The 14,272-nt window shown below is 52.9% G+C and overlaps 1 protein-coding gene across 1 annotated transcript in view; it reads right to left on the reverse strand.

Moving 5' to 3' along the window:
• Positions 1 to 299: 299 nt before the first annotated feature.
• Positions 300 to 14,272, reverse strand: part of ADCY5 (adenylate cyclase 5) — a 136,316-nt gene continuing 122,343 nt past the window's right edge. Inside the window, exons 16-21 of the mRNA XM_006905596.1 lie at positions 13,720 to 13,749; positions 12,614 to 12,746; positions 6,795 to 7,058; positions 5,557 to 5,761; positions 2,585 to 2,709; positions 300 to 683 (exon numbers count right to left, since the gene is read on the reverse strand). Of these exons, the coding sequence (XP_006905658.1) occupies positions 555 to 683; positions 2,585 to 2,709; positions 5,557 to 5,761; positions 6,795 to 7,058; positions 12,614 to 12,746; positions 13,720 to 13,749 (886 nt within the window). The 3' untranslated portion in view covers positions 300 to 554. The remainder of the gene's footprint in view (positions 684 to 2,584; positions 2,710 to 5,556; positions 5,762 to 6,794; positions 7,059 to 12,613; positions 12,747 to 13,719; positions 13,750 to 14,272) is intronic.

Here is a 14,272-nt window from a genome sequence, read left to right on the forward strand (position 1 = left end):
AGGGGCACTGTGATGGAAACCACAGTCCCTCCAAAGCCAGCACTCCTACCCGAAATCTCCCTCCATGGAGCAGGGGCCCAGCCTCTGTTGGAAGTTGAAAGGCTTGAGTAGAAAAACAGATGCCTCATGCCCCTAGGCTCCCCCAGGCCAGAGCCACGCACCTACCCGCCCCGAGGCCGGGGCCTCTCCCTCAGCCCTGTCATCACCGCAGGGGCAGCCACACACCGATCCACACGCCAGCCGCTCCTCTCTACCCGCACGGCAGCAGCACCCGTTAGAAAACTCGAGATTCAGGTCGGGTCTAGCATCGTCTTCTTCAGAGGGAAACATCTTTGGTCAGCTTGGTGCTCGCAGGACGCTGGCACCCCAGGGCCTGGGACAGAGGCTGCTGCCCGCCCACAGAGGCAAAAGCTGCTTCTGGAGTCAAAGTGGAAAATCTCATTGGCCAGGCCACCTGGGCTAGAGCGTGGGCTTCCCCCTGCCCGCCCGGCACACAAAGAAGCCTTTTCCATTTCTATGGAGGCCAGGCTGCTGGCATCGCTGGCCGGCAGCTGCTAACTGAGCGGGGGCCCTCCGTTGAGGAAGTAGGTCATCATCTCGCCTTTGCCCTTGACCTTGACCACACCCCGGCACTCCAGCTGGTATGTGTTGGCAGCCAGCACCTGATACATGTCCGTGGTGACCTGAGGAGGAGGCAGAGGAGGAAAGAGGACAGGCCATCGATGATCTGAGCCATGAGTCTGCTATCAGGCAGAGCTGCCTGACTGTCTCTGACAGAGGGTAGGTGGCATCTCCCCAGCTAGGGCTCTTGGGGACTAATAACTGCTTGTCTGTGGAAGCACCTCTTAGTGATGAGAAGGATGATAGCACCTACTCCATGCCAGGCAGTGTGGCAAGCACCTCGCATGTGCTATTTCAGTGCTACTAAAATTGTGGCCTTGTCATCATCCATAATAAGAGAAGGGCAGAAGCCGAGAGGAAGTACGGAGAAGCTCTCATAGCAACCTGACCAAGCACACTGACCAGTGTATTTACCAAGTCCTCACTCTGTGACAGATCAGAAATATTTTTAGAAAGTGGTTTTTCACCACAGAATTTGAGAACCACTGCTTAGCTCATCTAATCTATGAGGTAAGTAAAATTATCTCAGGTTCAAAAAATCTTAAGTCACTTGCCTGAGTTGCACAGCTAATAACTAGCAGAGCCGGATTCAGTTCTATAGCATGTTGCCCATCTCTCCTTCAGCTTTTGGAAAATACAGAACTCACAGGGGTCTTCGGTGATTACGCTATACGTTTGCAGGGTGAGGGAGAAAAGCAGAAAAAAACAGTACGGACAAATGCCTCACAAGGTGATCCAAGAGCCGTTTCTAAGTATCGCCAGCCACCAACAACACACCTGCTGAGTGTCCTGGCCCAGCCTGGCTACCAGGCCAGGGAGGAAGGGGCCAGGAATCTCTGGGTGGACTGCTGGGAGGTGACCCTGCTGTGTTAAGTGTATTCCGTGAACGGCGAAGCCCATGCAGGGGGAGGTGCTGGGTTATTCTGTGGTTGCTGACAGAGTCCCTCACACCTGTTGTGGGTGGGCTTAGAAGCTCTGCAAACACATGCCTCTCTCCTCATCTCCGCACAGGACCTCCAGTTCCCATCTTGCTGTCCCTTCTCCCCTTGGCACAGGGATGGAGGTGAAAGAAGGACATACTGCCAGGCCCCTCAGCACCCAAAAGCCCGCTGGGCAGAGCTGGTCTGCCCCAAGCCATGCTCAGGGCCAATCTCCTTGTTCAGAGGCCACAGGAGAGAGAATTTAGGGGACATTTGAGCAGTGTCAGTGTGAGCAAAGGACCATAAAGAGCACAATTAGCACTTAGGAAAACTGAGGCCAGGAAAGCTAAGTGGCCTGCCCACAGCCTTATGGGGAACTGGGGAAAGGGGGGCGGGGTGCAGGACTAAGGCCCAGTCCAGGGCCTCTCTGCTGTCAGATTAGAGCAGAAAGAATAAAGAAAGACGAAGGCCTGAGAAAAACAAACAAACAAACAAAAACAAAAACAAAGAAAATCAGCTAAAGAGTAGCAGGCCTTGTAATTACAAGCACCAGCTTGGAAAGGATGAAGGGAGAAGAAAAAGTCTCTGGGTCTCTCTGGCCAGGTCCCATGGCTATTTGGGCTGGTGGAGTCACCATTCCAGGGACCAGTACTCTTGTCTGGTTCACCAGGCCCTGAGTGCTGTGGGCTCCATTTGGCAAGACTTTACTCCCTGAGGCCATCTTTGTGCCCCCTCTGTGTGTCTGGGTTGTAGCATTAGTACTCCTGACTTGGCATGGGGAGCCAGCCTCTGGCTATATCCCCCAATTCCTTCTGTGGCCACTAGAGGGCTTTGCACAGGACTGAAGATCTGTCCAAGGTACTGACGGCCTGAAACACAGTCATGTTCTCCAAGCTTCCAAGACATCTACATCAACTACAAGCACCAACTATACCATCATCCTCAAATCTGGATGCAGAAATTTTTCCTGGGAACTGTGGATGGCCACTTAGCATCAGACAGAGGCCCCCCGATGTGGGGGACGTGGGTGCTCCTGCACTCACCTGGATGCGGTCAGGCACACCTGTGCTGTCCATGCGGCTGGCCACATTCACCGTATTGCCCCAGATGTCGTACTGAGGCTTGCGGGCCCCGATCACCCCGGCCACCACGGGGCCAATATTGAGCCCTGTAGGGGACAAAAGTCAGCATGCTCATCCGGGCTGAGATCCACGCTTACCCTCACCGTCATTCCTCCCTCCACATGCAGCAGCGTCTCCCTCTGACTCTTGGCCTGAAGACACCCCGGGCCCTCCCGCCCTGAGGCTGTGCTTAACCCTCCAGTTCCCACTTCTCTGCTCCTACCCTGTGTCCTCCCAACCCAGTCAAAGCGCAGCTCCTGCAAGGCCATCACCAAGACTGCCTTCTTCAAGGTTTCCAGTGACCTCTTCATCACCCAACTGCCTTCCCTCTCTCCATGGCATTTAAGCTTTCACCATCAATTCAGACTCAACATACCAGAACTCGCCCTTTTCTTCCTCCTCACTTCTCTGGTTCTTTCAGGGATGCCACCATTCTTGCTCTTAGAACCTAGCTCCTAACCCCCCGGCTTCTTCCCTCTCCGAATAATCCTACTCTGGGCCTCTGAGCCAGGGCAGGGATACTGCAGTGACCACCGGGTCTCTGACTCATTCCTAGCGCTTCTGCCCTAGTCCGTTCTCCTTCCCAATCTTACCCAAGGCAACACTGAGCAGCCCCACCTGAGCCTTTGTTGTGTCGGTTCTCCACCTGAAATGTCCTCCCTCCTGTCCAGGTGAACTTTCCCTGACATATCTGGCCAAATCAACATCCTCTACACATTTTCTGCCCTATCTCTCAGCCCAAGGGGGCTCCCTCATATTCCTTTAACTGTCTATCTCACACTGAGCCTTATTAAACCTCATTGCTGCTTAATTGTTTCTTCTGTGTGAGAGGTAGGACTATAAGCACAGCAGAAACTTCCAAATAGGCCTCCTGGGCCCCTCAGTCAGAAATGTCATCAGTCCTCAAAACTCTTCCCTCCATGATCCCCCTCTTTGGTCCTGGCAAAGCATGTGTAGCTTTTGACCCCATGTGCTATTTCCAGGGTAGACTGTCCAACTCACTGGCCAAAAGCCCATCTCCCCAGTGAAGATGTTCTGGAGTCTGAAAAGAAGACTTTGCCACAGAAGGCTCTCAACTGCTTGTCCGGCTACTGGTCTACCTGTCATTCAATCTCCAGCCCTGGCCCAGTGAAGAAGTTGAGGCAGCTTACAAAAAATATAAATCAATGTAGGTGGGAAAGATGGAATGCAAGGAAAATAGGTTGGCAATATCACAAAACCAAGAGTGAAGTTACCATAGAAAGATAGGCTGCACATCGGGGGAAGCAGACCCCTCGCTGGCTCTGGTCTGGGCTTTCTAGCAGCCAGTGCGAAACGAGAACCTGGTGAAGTCCTCTGAGCACTGGGGCCCCAGGCTAACACAGCAGCTCATTCAGCAAAAGCCCAGATCCCAACACTCAGGCAGAACAAAATGTCTCCCAAGGCCATTAATGATCGCAATATTGATGGTTAGTAATCGGACATCTGTTTCATGTGCTACCTTTGAGGATTGAAATACCAGTATTTGTGTTGGTGAATTACTGTTTCTTTTTAAAAGAATTTGAAATCTGAATCATTCATGGCTTGAGACATACCCAGAGAGTTGATAATGCATTCAAATTAGAATAGAATAGAAGTCTCTTTCAGAAAGCATTACACCCCTCCACAGTCCTTAAGAAGATGAGAGGACAGCAACACTCGACAAAGCAAAGTTTCTACTGCAAAAATAACTCACTGGAAGCCTGGACATCTTTGCTAAGATATATGCTAAGGATAAAATGAACCGAAGAAACATTTTGAAACTTTATGGAGCAGCCCATTCAGAGTCGTAATTCTGAAATCATGTTGTGGGTACAGTAGGATGGAACAAACAAGTGACTATGCCGATGTTTTTCACTGCGCTATTTCAACTCTTCTGCAGAGCTGAAACTTGTCAGAATGAAAGGTTGGGGTAATAAAACAGGATTAAACGCAAAAAAAAAGGAAAAAAATTATATAGGTTTTTGATCCCCTCCTTCTTCCGTAGCAGCCCCAACCCGGGGACACCACCCTTGGCATATAGAAAGCTCCCTCGAAGCCATCCAGCGAGGGTGGAGGCATGTGACAGAGGAGTCCAGGGATGAAACACGAACTTGACTTATCACCACATCCTCATTGTTTTTCCTCCCAGATTATGAAAGTTTTACAGCACCTAGAAGATGGTACTCACACACAGAAATCACTTAGAGCTCAGCAATAACCCTACTAATCCCCATCTTTTTTCGAGATTACTCTTTTAAAACATTGAAATGATCATTTCATTGTCAATTTTACATGATTCTTTTCATGTTTGGTTTTTAAAAATACCTTACTATATTCATTTTATTTTGCTAACAATTTTGTAGAATATATGTTTAACATTTTTATGCATTTGCAAATTTAATGACTTGTATCATATGTATACATCTTGCATTTAAAATGTAAATATATTTCTTTTTATTGCTTTTCCTTTTTACTGAATGAATTTGGAACACTTTTAAATAAAACACTGCCGTTAAGTCAGTATTACTTGAAATAAATGGGATTGTCATGCCCGTGAAGCAGCCACCAAAAGGCCCCATGCCCTTGGCACACAGCATCCCTCATTAAGTCTTTAGGGCAGGCACAGCCTGGGTCCAACCAGGCCTTCACAATGAGTGGGTGAGGTAGGAACTTAGAAGGAGGGTGTCCTGTGTATGTCACCCACAAACCAATACACCAAGTAGGCACCTCTAGGCTCCAGCAGGAGTCTGCTGTGAGTGATGGGTGCTCATCCCGCCCCCTTGGGCAGGGATGCACTACAACCTCAGCTTCTCGCTTGGACCAGGTCATAGATGCAGGATGGGGGATGGGGAACGGGAGCTCCTACAGCCCTCAGCACCCCCAGGCTGGCTCACCAATCTTCATCTGGAAGTTGTTGAAGGAGTGCTCGTTGATGTACTTCATCTGGTCCATCAGCTTCATGGCGAAGTCGGCCAGAGCCTTGATGTGGGTCTTGCCCACCTTGTCATAGGTGGAATCATTGAGGCCTGAGGCAGCCATGTAGGTGCTGCCAATGGTCTTGATCTTTTCCAGCTGCCTGAACCGATCCTCGCTGATGATCTGGACAGAAGGAGGCCAAACCTGGGTCACCCCCAAGTTTGGGGCACTGAGGTCTGCAGGGAAGTACAGCAATGTGGCCCCGATTCACACAGTGGGCCTGTCTCCATCACCAACTCAGTGCCGAGCCCCGATGTTTCCCGACAGAGCCAGGCCTCCAGGGCTCACTGCTGTGGAGAGGCTGTGTGCTACTGGCCCACCTCCACGGCGAGAGCCTCTGGGACCAGGTCACTAGTCACTTCTGGGTCTCTTGCCCCCAGGAAGGGCTGGTGGCCATCTCCCCCTGGCTGGCTCACATCTCCATCCCTCCCAGGGAAACGTCCTCACCTTCTCGAGCGGGACACCTTTCTCCTATCTCTAAGATCTGCTGGAAGCCTGCCCAGACCCACTTCAGCCAACTCCAGTTACCCTACTGCCCCAGGGGTCCATGGGCTGTTTCTGAGACTGTCTGGTCCCAGCTTCATCATCCCTCTCCTCCCTGCACTCCATGCCCCAGGCTCTGGGTTCCCACTGGGGTCGTCCCTACACTGTGAGCTCCCAGGATCCCCAGTGCCTGGCGCACATTAGCTGCTCGACAAGGCTGTGATACACATATGAAGCAACGACTTTGTTTCTGCCTCCACTGTTCAGGGTTTTGCATCTTTGTCCTGCCTCCTCCCTCAGCCTGGGATCCTGTCCAGCCCTCGGTGGCAAGAGAATGGTGGATGATGGGAGTGGTTGGCAAGTCAGCCAGGCAGGGCCTCAATGGGTAGCTGAGGTGCACAGACTGCAAATTCAAACAGCCTGGGCTGAAACCCCAGTCCTGCCACTTACTGGCAGCGGCCCGAGGCAAGACACTTCACGTCTTTGGGCCTCAGTGTCCTCGTCCGTAACATGAGAGGGGAAGTAATGTCTGCAAGGTGCCTATGACAGTGCTTGGGACACCACGGTCAGGACTCCTGACATCACTGCTCATATCTGGCGATGGTGAACGGGGGCGTCAGATCTCCGCATCCCTCCCACCCAGGGACCCAAGTGCCCCGGCCCCGCTCCTCACCTCGTCAAAATCGGCGATGATTTCATTAAGCAGCCGCAAGCACTCGACACCCTCGTTGTTGGCCTCCAGCTCCACATAGAACTCGGAGAAGTTAGCGATGGAGGCGAACATGACGGCCACACACTCACACGACTGATAGTAGAGCTCGTCGTTGCGCCGCTCACGGGCCAGGAAGTGGGCGGCCACGTCCTTGGGCAGGATGTTGTGCAGCAGCCGCCGGTTGTAGGCCTGCAGCTCCTCCATCTCCTCCTTCTCCTCCGTGGCCTGGGACAGAGGACCCGGTCAGAGGGAGGGGGCGAGTGGCATGCTACTTAGGAAAAGAGAGTGTGATCCCCCTAAATGCCAGCATGTGTCCGAGATTGCAACAAGTGCCCAGCTTTCCAGCCTCTCTCTGCTGCCTCTACTTCCCACTTCCTATAAAGAGCATCTATTGCTTTGACCATCAGAAAAGAGAGAGATTTGTAAGTATCTAACTCTCCCCCGCCTGCCTCTTGGAAAGTGACACACATGAGAGTGCTGATCCTGAAGCAGGACATTCCTGAGTGGAAGCAGTTCCCAAAGCGGGGCCCGGAAGGATCCTGTCTGCCTAGGACTAGAATGAGGCAGTAGATTAAAGGGATAGTCCAAGACCACACCCCAAACGGCCCGCTAGCTACCCACGTGCTCCTCAACTTTTCAGTTCTCTCTTCATAGCAAGAAACACAATCAGAAAAGCAGTTTGATAAGGACCACTTTAACAGACTGACCCAACGGCCAGATGCAGCCAGGCAAGGCCAGGAGCTGCTAGAGTCCTGAGGTGCCACCCAGGGCAGGGCAGGGCAGGGCAGGGACAGTGCCTCTGACTTTCATTTTCCACTACTTTGGATCCTAGATCTGTGCAATTGGGGTTTGTGGTCACTTACCCTCCAAGTTAAAGGGACAGTGCAGAATCCCTGGGTCAAGAGGCCAGTAGTGGCCCACAGGTTGAAGCACAGAGGTAATCCTGTACCAAGGCGTGCAAGAAGCCACCTGATCAGAGCGTGCATGGGACATAGGGGTACAGAGTGGCGTCTGCTGGTTTCCTCTCCCTTGATGGTGAACAAAATGGCCCCTTTAACTGGGAGCCACCACGTTGGTAAGGCGGTCAGGGAAAGGATCATTAGCAGAGCTGTCTAAAAGATCTAGCTAGCCTACTTGGGCCTTCCCCAACTAAATGTGGAGGGCTTTCTATTTGGCTGCAACTAGAACCTCCAAAAGGGCCAGGACTAGTTCTCGGGGTTTGGCTCTCCCAGTGGGTGGTGGCTGCCTGTGAGGAAGGAGCAGGCACACCCACCCAAGGCCACAGGACCTGGGTCCAGCAAGGGAGGCAGAAAGCTCAGGGACGCCAAGGCTCAGAGGCTCGGTCTTGCTCCTAAGGTGAGAGAACCCACAGCTCGCCACTCCTGGAGCCACTAGAAACATGGCCTTGAGGATGGGGGTCATGCCTGAGGAAGCTCCTAGACCCTCAGAGGCCAGGTAGGTCCACTGGGCATGAGCTCTCTCCCTTCCCTGGCATTCCAGCCCAGGTGGCCTTTACTCCTATGAGGTGGGACACTTGGACCACCTCCTTCCCAATAAATCAGAGCCCCCTGCTCCTAGCTCTGGAACAGGTGTGCCGAAGGGAGAAGTTTGAAGTTGGAATCCCCGTACTTCTCAAAGACTATCCCATGGAGAAGACCTAGCTGGTCCACCTGCCTCTGCAAATGCACCAGGCTGCCCACAGTCCTGTACCTGCTGCCTGCTGAGACCACATGCCTATGGAATCAGGGACACTCCAGCCCAGCAGGTGGCAGAAATGTGACATGTGCCCTTCCCAGAGAGCAACTGCCCAAAGTGTCAGGCAGAGTGGCAGTGCAGGCTGAGAGGCAAGAATACTGGGAACAAGGCTACTGCTGGGAACAGAGGCCAAGTCCCCAGGCCCTGGCCAGATGCTTCTGCCACATCTGGGGAACCCTGCACCAAGCCATGCTGGGCAGCTGCCAACACAGCCAGATGCTTCCAGGGTTGGGTTCCAGCTGGGCAGGAAGGCTCAGGGGTCCACAGCCTCTTGCTGGTCTTAATAACGTTAGTGCTGTTGGAGGCGGACAAGAGTGGGCTCCCCCTTGAGAACTGAGACCAGTGGTTCAGCCAGGAGGGGGCCTTGAGGGTAAGGGTGTTCCTTGTGCCGCTGTTTCGAGGAAGCTAAAGACCCCAGGCTTCCCCACCTCCCTGTCAGCACCCACCCACTCACCATGACCAGAAGTCTAACAGCAAAATGGGCTGCTGGGTGAGAATAGGGGTGGAGCACTAGACCAAACCTGACCTGCAGTCAGGTGTCTGTAACTGGTATTTATTTGATGTTGTCCCTCTGTCCTCAAAGCCTCAGAGAAGGATGGGAGATGAAGGGACATGGAAGCATCATGAGCTTGTCAGGAAGGTGCAGGGGACAGAGGCTGACGCACCAGCAGGTAGAGGCATGCTCATCCACACACTCACACACATGTACACAGACCTTAATTATTTTCATAATGGGGGGGGGCAGGTCCAGCCTCTTCCCTTCTAACCTTCCCTTCCTTCCCTCCCTTGTGCACAGCCCTCGGTGCGTGAGGAAGCAAAATGATCAGAGGAAAGGAGGTAAAGAAGGGAGATAGCAAAAAAGGGGGTGGGAGGGGTTGGGAGGTTGGTTCCACTGAGCAAATGAGTAAACATATGAAAGATAACGAAAGCTAGGTCTCTCACTGCCAGAGTCGTTTGTAAGCAGGGAAGGAGAGAAGTCTAGAAAGAAGCCCAAGGTGTCGCATTTGAAATGGAAGTACTGATATATACTCGTGGTTTTAAGTATCAACAGAGATGTTGGAGGAATATCCATACATACGCATGTGTGTATACACGTTTACTTACATGTTCATTTACACTTACATATACTTCCTAGCTTTGTCCAGAGAGAGGACCTAGAACAGTGAGCGCAATGACTTCCCTGATCTTGGTTTCTAAATACCGTTATCCACTAAAAAGAACTGGGGCTCTTTGAAGAAATCGCTGATTCCTGGGCTGGAGCACGGAAAGTACCTGATGAACCCAAGACATCGTCTTATGCCAGAAGGTAAAAAAATGTTCAAAGAATGATGGAGACATGGCAAAGAACACAGAAGCCAACTTGAAGAAACAAACCCAGCACAATTCAAGCATTAAAATAATGAGGTGCAGATTAAAACCCACTGAATTTGATAGGGATCTATGAGTCCATGCTGATATAGATAAATGAGTGACTAAGTAAATAAGTGGAGAGAAGGAGGATTTTCCTTAAAGCAGAATGCCAATTAACAATGTGGAAGAAAGGATGCATATTGGTTATCACTACCTGGAAGGCAGGAGTAAGCCATGGATGCTCGGACTGGTGGGCGGAGATTTGCTGAGGATCAGCATATTGGTGTAATATCAGACTACCTTTCCACAAAATCCTAATCAAATGCAAAGGGGAAGACGGAGACTTGGCACTGGAGAAAGCTGGCAGACGCCCACTTGAGTGGGAGGTCAACATGAACGTCTCCGGGGGTGGGACAGGTCAACACAGTGGAGTCTCCAGTGCGATGCACCGAGTGGGCTCAACGCCATGCCCATGCTTTCCTCCAAGAAGGCGTGGCCTGAAGCTGGACATGGGAAATGTCAACGGACCTAGGCCGAGGGTCACAGAATAAGGCCCTCTTTAAGACTGGCAAGGACCGAAAGGTGAGGGAAGACTGAGGAGACACAACTAAATGCAGAGAGCAGGGTGCACACCTGGATAGGGCCCCGGGCCAGAACCGGGATCACCGGCAAGATTTGAATAGACTCTGTGGGTGGCATGGTGATTTCTTGATTGGGAGGTCGAGTGGGGGTAGTGTAAAGAGTGTCCTTGCTTTTGGAGAGTAGACACTGAAGATTTGGGGGTGATGGGGCATCATGTCAGAAGGGAGGCGATTGAGCAAATGGAGAAAAATGGGGGGGATCTGGTGAAGGGACCGCTAGAGTTCTTTACACTGTTCTTGTAAATTTTCTGTAGGTTTTAAACTACTTTTTAAAAGTTCCTCACCAAAAAAAGAAGACAGAAGTGGTGGGCGGGGAGGGGGGAGCACGGGCGCAGGGAGGGAGGAGATCAGGGAGAAGAGGTCAAGCAGTGGAACTAACCTGTTTCCGAGGCTACAAGTGGAGAGGAACACTAATAACGCGAGTGTCTCTGGGACTGAAGACATGCAGGGGAATGACTGAGAACAACCTGGTCCCCAAACCTCCCCACAACCTCAGCACTACTGGGCGGCCGGGCTATAGCCCAGGGATGCTGGAAGGAACGGAACGACGTGGGCTTATGTGCGAGGCCTCAGACCCAGGGGCCTGAAGGAGGCCAACACACCCCTTCCTGTGGCAGAGGACAGACCCTGCTACTCTGGCTGTTTCGAGCCTGAAAGGTTCCAACCCGGCTGAGAGCTGGAAGGACTCAGCTATCTGGGAGAGGCTGGCAACCGCCCTGTGTGTGGCTCATCCAGGTCTTCACCTTCAAGCTCCAGAGGCTGCACCTGGCTGGGAGCTGAGACAAAACTGCTGTTGCCGTAGCACTGGGGGGATTAGGCATGAAGGGGCAGCATGTCACAGAGAGGCTGAGTGGCAGGCTCGCCCTTCCTTCGCTGCCGACGCTTTATCAAGGTCTTTGCAACACAATTCAGTCGCACCGCAGCAACTATGTTCTTGGGGGCTCACGGGGGAGGCAGGGTGTGTGCAAGCAAAGCAGAGGAACCTTGGCCTCAGGTCCCACAGGGCCTGGTCAGCCCCTAGGAGAGAGCTGGGGCCTCCTAGGAGCTTCCCCTAGGAGCGGGGTGAGAGCGAGGAGGAGGCTGGGAAGCTGCTCCCTGAGAAGAGACATATGCAGCCTCACACTAGATGTCCCCAAGGTCCCTCCCCATCCGGGGCTTCTCAGGAGCGTTCCAAAAGGAAAACATGTTCTCCTGATTCCAGGGTGTCCCCACTGGAGACCCCACTGGGGACCTCAGCCAGACATCTTGCAAAACACCCAATAGCAGGGCAACCTTATGCCCCAACCTCACTCAGCATCCAGTGAAATTCCAGGGCCTCACGCCCCAGCCTGAAGACTTTAATCTCAATGTTAATAAAAGGTTGAGGATGGAGGAAGTCTAAGCCAGTGGCAGATGAGCTGGATGGAGAAGAGGTCTGGACGTAGGGGCCAGGCCAGCGGAGGCAAGGACGCCAAGCTAGGCTATGTCCTGCACGGAGCTGGGCTGGAATAACAGGTCTGAGGCAGCCTACATAGAAGACCAGGCTTTCTCACAGTGAGTGCCCTTGGGCACTCTCTCCTGGACCTTTTGAGGTGGCCCACCAGGTAACAAGGGGCCACAGGGGCTGCTGCTAGCACCTGGAGCACCCTGTGGGTGTGGTCCAGGGGCATCCCCTCCTCTAGTTGGACAGGCTCAGGGTGCAGAGCATGAAGCTGAATGTCAGCCCTCCCTCAGCACCCAGCACCCCACCGCCTCTGCCCCTGCCTGGATGCATTCGGTATTTATGACTTAAGAGCCTATCTCCTGGGCCCATCGGAGCCCCAGCACTGTTGAGACTGGGTTCGTCTGATAAGCTCTGGGGTTTTGTCTCTTGGTCCCAGAGAGCAGAGAGCAGACTCTCTGGGACATGGGACACGATTCAGTTGGGACAAAGCCTGAGAAGGACACTTGGTCAGTGCAGAACTAAGGCCCAGCCCAGCCCAGGTTATGGACTCGCTGACTCACAAAGGGCCTGGGTGCCTCCCCCACCCCAGTTCCAGGCCCTGGGCCACCCACCTGCAGTTTCCAGAGGAAGTCGAGGCGGGCGGTGGACTCCACCTGCTGGGCGTGCAGGTACAGGGCCAGCACAAAGACTGAGATGACAATGGGCGTCACCACCTTCAGCGCCACTTTGGTCGCGTGCTCAGGGCTGCGGGCAGGAGGTAGATGCCCTGGCACCTCATGGCAGACTCCAAGGCCCCCTCAGGTCTATTGTCTTCCTCCCTCTACGGCACCTCCCTCTCCTCACCCTCCTGCCCAAACTTTGCCCAAGGTGTGCCTTCCTGGCTGGCAGCTCTCCGCCCTTGCCCACACCTGCAGCTCAGCAGCCCTTACTCCTCTCCTGATGCCTTACGCTCCATCACTGGGGAGCTTCCCTCTGGAAGAAAAGTCTCTGGACAACCTTGAGCAAATCCCAAAGTTATCTCTGAATATTAGTTTCCTAATCTGTAAAGTAGGATAACAATGCCCACATTTCAAAGATTGTGGTTAAGAATTAAAGATACTGTATACAAAATCCCTTTTATAATACCTGACAAAAGAGTAAAAGCTCCAAAAGTGGGAGCTATTATTGTCTAATTATATTTCTGTTAACATTTTAAATACATAGTCCTAATAAAAGCAGCTACCCCAAACACTGCTCCCTGTGTTAGCAAAGAGCCCAAATCTCAGTGCTGTGAGACTCCTGGCCAGCGGCAGACCCCATGCAGGGCCTACCCTACACACCCCTTTGCTCCTTTCCTCCAAGGTAAGGAGGCACCGATTCTGTTTTCCTGGGCCTGGGGTCTCACACACGCTCCTGGGAAGATCTTGAGGCTAAATGCTTTAAGATGAGGCCTGTGGAATGAACTGTGGGTCCCAAGAACCCCGGTTGCTCAGTCTGTGGATCATCTAGGGCGGTGGGGATCAAAAAGGAAAGGAAGGGCCTCTCCCAACGAGGACTCCGTGGTTCCCAGGAAGGGGAGGGCCTCCTTGCCCCCTCCAGCCTCCCTCTTCACTGCCTACTGTGCCACAAAGCCCCCTCCCACCTGGGCACCATTGCCTTCTCTGCTGGCTCTGGCTGCTCTGTGCCAAGGGCAGGAAGAGGCTGTAACGGAAAACTCGGAGAAAGAGCATCGACTCACCACTGGGAGGTCCCGTTGTTGTTGAAGTCTCTGTGAACAGGAGTGGGGAGGGCTGTTCAGGGCCGCTGTTCTGCATCGGCAGCTTCCGTGCCGGCTGCCTTCCCACCCTGCTCTGACCCCCATGTCCCATACTGCTGCCCCCACTGCTGTTGCTCCTTCACCCTGCCCCCAGCGCCCCTCTCATCCAAGGACACTCTCAGGATGGGAGGCATGCCGAAAGCCCAGTCCCACTAGCATCTGATCGCCATGACCACAAATCGCCCAGCCCTGGGACCCTGGGGCCTCCCAGCGTATCTACCTGGGCAGAAGCCTGCCCACCTCTCCCACCCCTTTGTTGCCATCCAGAGGAGAGGAACACTACACCTGCACTGTCCAGTATGGTAGCACATGTGGTTACTGAGCCTTAAAATGTGGCCAGTGCACATCCGTGGCTCTTGCATATGTTGCCTTGTTCACACAACTATTAGAAAATTTTTAAATTACATATGTGGCTTGCATTATTTATCTATTGCATAGTGCTGCTCTAGAGCCAAGCCAGAGTCTCCCGATCCAG

Source organism: Pteropus alecto, unplaced genomic scaffold, assembly GCF_000325575.1.
Source record: "Pteropus alecto unplaced genomic scaffold, ASM32557v1 scaffold251, whole genome shotgun sequence".
NCBI lineage: Eukaryota > Metazoa > Chordata > Mammalia > Chiroptera > Pteropodidae > Pteropus > Pteropus alecto.